General features: G+C 29.4%; 1 protein-coding gene across 10 annotated transcripts in view; it reads left to right on the forward strand.

Annotated features, from left to right (window-relative positions):
• Nucleotides 1-8,421, forward strand: part of LOC131853496 (whirlin) — an 84,541-nt gene that overhangs the window by 49,555 nt on the left and 26,565 nt on the right. For 6 of the 10 annotated variants that reach the window (XM_059204388.1, XM_059204391.1, XM_059204390.1 and 3 more), the window contains one exon: nucleotides 3,264-3,365. In XM_059204388.1, coding sequence (XP_059060371.1) covers nucleotides 3,264-3,365 — 102 coding nt within the window. Of the gene's footprint in view, nucleotides 1-3,263; nucleotides 3,366-3,531; nucleotides 3,609-4,746; nucleotides 5,043-8,421 lie in introns of those variants that run through there. The other 4 variants (XM_059204396.1, XM_059204395.1, XM_059204393.1 and 1 more) reach the window with 2 other exon arrangements.

Consider the following 8,421-nt stretch of genomic DNA (forward strand, 5'->3'; position numbering starts at 1 on the left):
TTTATGTAATATAGCATTTGATGCGTCGGATTTCATTATCTTAATTCTTAATATCTCTCATCTTAAGCAACCAAAATTATGGTATATTTTGATTGCTATAGCAACATTCTTCTTATTAGATATGTTATAATATGTACTCATATATTAGGCACCGATTAGAAAATCATTCCAAAATAACTATAAAGTATATTTGACAATAAGATATTGATAAGAGACATTGACAATAAATCATCCAAAGAGTTTATGATTGATTGTCGTTTTGTCTCCATCATTTCGCCTTCAACTCTCATATTTATTTCGGTTTGTTCTTATATACTTTGTGCATTACAATATTTTCCAATATTTGCTAAATAAATAAAGATATAATATCTTAAAGGATGGTTAAAGGTTTTAATAAACACCAAAACTCTAAACACGGACTTTTGTACTGATGTCTTTAATATTCAGTACTCCTAAATCTCAAACAAGAATCTGAAAAAATAACAAATCGTTAAACATAATATATTTAACAATTTTGAATTAATTTGTATTGAGATAAAATAAACGCTTAATAAATACCTACAAGTGAACAAAAAACTGATAAATCATTTCAATTGTTTCAATATGTATATACATATGTAGCTAGTATTATGTAATATTAAGTTGTCTGTAGTGTAGGTATTAATTACTTTAACTATAACAGAAATAAGTATACTCAATAATCGGGGATATTTTAATAATCCTCCGTTATCTAAGAAACATATATACGAAAAAAATATATTTTTTTAAATTCTTGTATCGTAGAAATGTATATTACTAAACTGACACTGTACTGGTTTGTACCTGTCACGAACAAATCTATTTTCCACCACAATATTCAAATACTCGTTTTATATAGTTATATATTTTACATATTAGGTACATGCTATTCGTAAATATAACGGTAGAATTTGTAATTATATTTCTTTTTTACTTTCGGAATATATTTTTGGTAAATGTATATTTATTATATGTAATTCCAATTCTAAATCAAATCAAAGCGATTTATTCATGTACATTTTAGACGCTTGTGAACGTCAAATTTTTTACATAAAATATTTGTCTCCCTACTTTTTATTGATTTTATCTTTACATTTAGTAATTATTTTACCTAAATAGAGAAACTTAGCTGTCTGACAAACCTTTTTTAATATTTTCTAATAAGATATTACATATTACATATTACATATATTAGATATTACATACAGATATACATGAACTAGCTTCGTTTTTCGAAAAGTTCGTAAACATTAGCCTTAGACTTATGAATTTTTTATGTAGTAAATAAAAAATGCATGTATATTAAAAATTTAGCATATTTACCTATTATCATTAATTACTGGGGAACTATTGGGATACCTATATAATTCCCTATGTTCTGCTTCAAAGAGCATTAAAAAATCTGCTTACCAATAGAATTCTCTACATTACTCGTAAGTGCGTATATATACAAGACTTAATGGACCAATACATTTTCGTCAGCGAGATATACAAAGCAAATCCTGTTATGATAAATCGCCAAAAGGCCTTGGCAAAAGTGCGGAACACAAGAAAGATAATGAAAGTAAACCAAATAGACTGCAAAGAGAGCACGGAGTTTGGATAAAAAGATGGAACAATAAATAAATTTTAATGTGATTCACGTAAAGCGCGGACGGGGCAATCAATCTTCTTAAACCATCTGTTTAGTTAAAATACATGGTTTGTGAGGTAGCTTCATCTTTTCATGGATCGTTTTACATCACGTTTATGTGTCTGCAATAATTACCTGAGAGTTATTTTACAATTCCTGTAACTAATTACTTGAGTGATGTGGTCGGCTACATTAGTTTGCTGAAATTTTGCCTAGTATCGGGTACTTTATTTCTTCTAGAGACATTCTCATTTCGGTAGAGATCCCACGAAAATTCCGATACTTACGATACTTTTGTTCCAAAATTATCTAATCTAATTCATTTATTGTAGTGAATATTATTTCCATATACATATGTAGTTTGAAATGGTACTTTAACTACATATATTTTTATAACTAACTTGCGTCTTGCAATATTTTCTACTAACCAAGGTCATGCTCTTATTCAGGCATTTCTCGTGGATTTTATACATTCGCGTGACCATGTTTAGTATTATATATTATGTACCTAATATAGGCAAAAGAAGGTGGTTATTGGCGATAACTTTATTATGTAGAGGTATTTCAAAGTTTAACACGCAACCATCCACAAGATTTAAACAGCCGGTGCTAAGTATACACCTGCTTCGGGCTTTTAACTTTTTATTTATTTAGCGCTCGGACCAAGTAAACATACCTTTTTACGTTTACCTTTTAAGCTTCTCACTACTTAGTTCACAACGGTAACCATTTTGTTTTTAACGTAATTATACAAATATAAAAACTCGCTGACATAAAAATGGTAAGCGTAGGTTTAATGTAAGATTTATTGCGTTTGTTGTCCAAGAAATTACCATAACTTCAACTTCGCAACGGATCTAGGAAGTTGCTTAGAAATTTATACGTAGTAAAAAGGAAGGGCTCCTGTTGAGTCAAAAACTAGTTGGCCAAGCTGAAAGATTGACTGAGATTACGAGTAAAGTCGATATCAATAATTGAGTTTATTCGTACCTATGTGAAAAAAAAAACTGTGTCGCTCTGGGAACGTCGAAACTGTGCCAACATGCAAAAATAACACGGAAAATCAATTGCATTGCCGAGACTGCTGGTCACCCTACTTACAGCAGTCTGATCGCGAATCTACACTACTTCACACTACAGCAGTTACTTAATCCCTTCAGTCTAATATTACAATATAAGTGTCTAATTTTGCTTCTGTATTCACTATTTAAATATAAAGCGTATGTTCTGTGCTTGATCTTTAAAACGATGTTAGAATACACAAGTGTTGTACAAGACTTTCAACTGTATTGAAAATCTTCACTGTTTGCTTTCCATGTAGTATGTACTATAAAAGTTGTCTATAACAGCTTATAGTAGCTTGCGTGTAATATGTTGAGCATGTTTGGTGTGTTCTTATTAGTAATTATAGTATGTTTAATACAATTCTTATTCTCCAAATAGTTAAATTATTACATTATTTTATACAGTTTATAATATCTTCAATATTAGAACTGCAGTCAATTACAAAACTTACTGATTTAAAAAGTAACAACTTATTTCAAAATTATACAATCGTTGTTACAGTATATTTAGATATTTTTGAACTAATGAGTAGTAAATGTGCGTGCAGGAGTACGAGGAGGAAGGAAGGCGCTCTCGCCGGCACTCCTCACCCTGCAACTCTAGAGAGGGCAGCACCACTGCGCTTCACACGCAGCACTACGACGACGCTGTGAGTACAGTAATATATATAGTACTCAATTAATATTCTAATTATAATTAACATGGAACAAGCATTGAAGTAAACCCTTAAAAAAAAATCATCAGTTAACAATAAACACGTATACAAACATAGTCACTATATAACTTTTGACTCAATTTCCATGTTCGGTGTTAAGGGTGATTGAAAAGAAATTTCCCAAAATACTACAGCATAAAGCTCTCCAATAGCTATTAAGAAGTAGATTCAGGGTCAGTAAGTCTAAAATATACGCTTGGTTTTGTGGTAGGTATATAGGCTATAATAACTGTATCCAGCATTCTAACCGTATGCTTCAGTGCCTTGATATATCATAGATGTGATTATGATGTAGATTCGATTTTTATTTGTAATGCTTAAACTCAATATATACTAAACCGATTTAAAAAGTATCACCTATTATATTTAATTATTAGTGAGAAACACCGGCTATTTTTTATTTAAAAAATATTAATAATAATAATAAAAAATAAATTGAAGATCAATTACAATTATTACGTACATGCGAACCCGGAGCAAGTCGTTAATAAAAAAACTTTGAAACACTAACAAATAGTCAATCACTAAGTTGAAGTTGAGAGTATGTACCATAATCTACTTATATACGTAAGAATACGGTTGCGAATTTTCGTGCTCTTTATTACATTTATGGATTATGATGGACATGACGTCTTAAACATACGTAACTTATTACATTAAGAAATATATAAGAATATATGAATCTTCGTAATGTGTATTGTCTGGGGCAACCCTTGTCGTCATTTCCCGCCGAAACTCATTTGTATCTGTAGATTTTGGCGCCATGCCAACCTTTGACACAGCAATTCCTATCTCACTGCTGCATCAAAACGCTATGCTTAACAAATATACTTTTACTTCGTTAGTTGTTAAGATTTACAAATTTTAGTTTATTTAGTATATATGTATATTTGTAGTAACATTAATTATTAATAGCATATTAGTAATATAGTATTAATAGCAATATTAAGTAATTCTGAATAAACATTCTTATGACTGAATGTCAGCACTTTATTGGATAGTCAGCATCTCATACCGAGTAATGTAATATATGTGTATGTTTATTTTATGGTGAATTAATACTAACTAAATAGATACAAATTATTTAGTTGTAAGTAATAGGTACTATATAGGGTATTCCGTTTCCTTAATTACTTCAAAAAACCTGTATTATTTACTTATGTTATAATCAATGTCATGGTGTAACTGTATATGAAATATTATTGAATTGTGTTCATTCATTTTAAAGATAATTGAGTGGTAATCATCCTAACATATTTATAGTCTTTTAGAATTATAATATATGAAAGAGCTAAGGTAATTATATTATTTTCAGGCCATGAAAAGCCAACTTCAAGCATATTGCTAATGATAACTGATAACCTATTGGACAGATCTTGATCAAATTTATATGAACCCTCGTATGGTTTCATAGCATTTAACAACGATTTAGAAAAGTTATGAGCTCAGATCCAAAAAATTTCAGTCGAATTGAGAACCTTCTCCTTTTTAAAAACTTGGTGAAAATGGGAATAATCATGACGTATGTACATATTTATCAAAATTATAGTATTGGATTGATTTTGTATTGCTGTATTCATGTCTCAACGTTTGATCTTTTTAAAACTTATATCTAGCCTAACAAAACACTTTTAACATTTTTAGAAATAATTTTAAGAGGTTTTGATTAAGAATAAACTAAAATGAACTGAACTCTAGTCCTTTTTTCTTAGGAACCTATTAACGACAAGAATATGTTTATGATTTGTAATTATGGATCTTAATGAAATGTAAAAGAAAGAGTATGTTAATATGTAACATTTTAATTATTACTAAGATGTATTTAATACATTTACAGATATTCTAATCTAAAGCTACACATATATAAATTAATGATATCAGTCTAATACACATACAATATTAGCAACAAAAATAAGAAATATTTTACATTATTACACTTGCGAATATATCCATTCAATATAGAAATGTTCATTACTTTATTCTGTTCATAGTAGTAGTAAAATTAAAGTTTCTAAAACGGTTTAGTAAAAGTACATTTACGAAGAAAATAAAATTGATTTCCAATAAAACGTTGCTACTTAATGTTTTTAAAAATTATACATATCCTATTATAGCACCAGTTAACTGATTTTAAAATAAATCTCTGTACTTTAGGAAACGAGATGAATATGTAGGTGCACACTTAATTTTGGATAAATGCGCGCAGTCAAGTAAAAGGATGTCTCTAAGTGTAGTGTTTATAAAAATATAGTTGCAGTTACAAAATATACGAAATACTTGTACGAAGCTGTACAGGCGGTGTGTTCGAGATCATTTCAATAGGTACCAAATATTTCTCAATATACTTGATGTATTTATCCAGTCCTCTTTTCAATTTTTATCCAGTATTATAGACCAGAATTTATTTTGTAGGTACATAAAGAGTCAAGGTTATTAAGGCTAACAGCAAAAATCATTAAAATTCTCTTATACTTATAGGTCCTATACAAGTAGGTTATTTCTTAAGTTCATGTTATCATATCATGTTATCGACAACACTTTTATTATTTTCTTTATATTACTATCAATACCAATATCCAATAATATGATGTATATATACTTATTTATTTCTATAATATAATATCTAGAAATAAGATGAGAAGTTGTGTATTGATCGTTACATTTTTTTGTTAATGCACATGACAATGTTTTAAAAATTTATATTTCTACCATATGCTGTTTTCTGGTTAACTTAAAAAAGTATTATTATATTAAAGGACTACTTGAGCATTTCTATTTAATTTCATTCGTATTGTGTTGTAGATAATCTAAACCAGAGTTTCCCTAAAATTGTGCAAACAATATTTAACAATTTTATACATGTGTAAGTGTGTCCCTAATATCCAATATCCTAATATATTTTGCAAATCATGGTCATTTGTTTTGAACAAGGTCTCGCAAATCGCTTACGTAATCGCCTAATAGGCCAGGCATGGGGTTCATTAATCTATCAACTACGTTAAAGCTAGGTATATTAAACCTATTTCCTTAGAAGATACGTCATAGTTTCTCTTGCAGCGTCCGACGAAGTTCTTCAGTGGCCTTTGCTAAGTCTTTATTATTATGGAGACGCTGTTTGCCTCCCAAATCTCCTCCACATTCCTCCAAATAGTCTTTAGGTGGCTCAGCTGGATATTTACTTCCAAATTTAGGTCGAGGAATTCGTACGCGTTTTACATCACCCAACCAACTCTCCATATTGATAAGGTTACGTCTGGACACCTGAAAAAAAGATAAATTGACTGGTTTTTATTCAAAAAACTAGCGCTTTCATAACTTATTTTTATTTTATGTTGTAAAAACACGATATCGTTATGTCTTACGAAAAAGATTACATGGGATAAATTCTGTTTACTATTATTAATTTTACTGGTAAATAAGATTACTTAATTATAATTTCTACGCAAGTCCTACTTTCACGGAAGCTAACAGCTGACACTATGTTATTATAGCAGATTGTATCGTATCTTAACAAGGTAAAAAAGTTGTAACACGCACTGGTTCTTTTAAATGTTAGCCAATAATTGTGCAAGCGCCAACGATGGTCACTGGAGAATGGTGAAACCTCGATATTGCAAGCAGTAAATAGGTACGATTTTATCTGGTTCCTCTCTGGTAGAGCAGAGCATACGACGTGGGCCGTGGTAGTCAATGTCAAACAACTGCACATAAATGGTCAAATAATATACGGAACGATGATCCGTGAACTTCGTATTAATATTATAAATGCGAAAGTAAGTTTGACTCTTTGTTTACCTTTCACGACTAGACAGATCATAATAAAACTAGAAGATATAATGTATCAGGAGAATAGACAAATGTTCTTTTATCTCAAAACAGCAATTAAAATTTTCGCAACTTAAAGACTAATAATTCTAAATACAAAACTTGTCTCTTTAAACTACTTCAAAAGAATAAATATATTTCTAGGCTGAAATAAATAATTTAAAATGTTATATAAATAGTTATGTAACATTTTAAATTATTTATTTTCTGTGAATTTATGAATTTGTTACCGATTTCGGTGATTTTAATCGAAAATATATGAATCCGTGTCCATCAAACTTTGCTAATAAATATTGAAGTCTTGTAATTGGGACTTAATTTGTATATTTTGTCAAGGATAGTCGGATAAAAAAACCGCTTCGCTTCTTTAATTGCTTGAACTTTTAAAATCAAGTTTTGTAAATAGCATGACGTTACTAAAATTAAACTAATTGTGGGTCTTCATATAATAGAAATAAGTAAATAATACAGGTACAACATGTAAAAAAGTTTTAGTGTTACATTGTAATTTTTTCCTGAATCCTTTTAATTTGCAACTACGATAAGTTTTTCCCTAATGTTACTTCGACCTTTTGGTATGTAGCGTGTGAATTTTAATAAGCTCGATATTTTTTCTATGTCATGTTACAATAACATTAAGCCCTGAAACTGTGTATTCACATATTTAAAACTAGCTCATGGGCCTTTATTAAAGAAATTTAGTTTATACTGTTGTGGCGCCTCTTAAACAATTTTGGCCTTGTTTTTATAATTTTCTTTTAATATGTAAGGTATGGTTAATACCTTGAGTTAAGAATATATGTATTTATTTAGAAATTTGTAAACTATTTGTTCTTTTTTAATTAACTATATATAGTAAAACATACTTTCAACCTCTTATATCTACCTAAGTACGAAATAGAAATACGTGATTAATTATAATATTCTAGGCATAAAATCATTAATGATTAATTATCAATAAGTGTGTAGGTACGCGTATCTTCGACAATAACTTATCTGCTGTTAGTAAGACAAAGAGTTTTAATGGACGAATGGCTTTCTCTAGTGAAAGTGTGTCTAAGTCAGTGGCGTTACTCTGTTTGACGCTTTCGAACCTCACTGTTATCTTATTTGCTAATTCAATGAATTATCAATTAGTTTTGTATTAGTATCAACTACTACACAA

This window comes from Achroia grisella, unplaced genomic scaffold (assembly GCF_030625045.1).
Source record: "Achroia grisella isolate CSIRO2021 unplaced genomic scaffold, CSIRO_AGI_Agris_v1 utg903, whole genome shotgun sequence".
In the NCBI taxonomy this organism is placed as follows: domain Eukaryota; kingdom Metazoa; phylum Arthropoda; class Insecta; order Lepidoptera; family Pyralidae; genus Achroia; species Achroia grisella.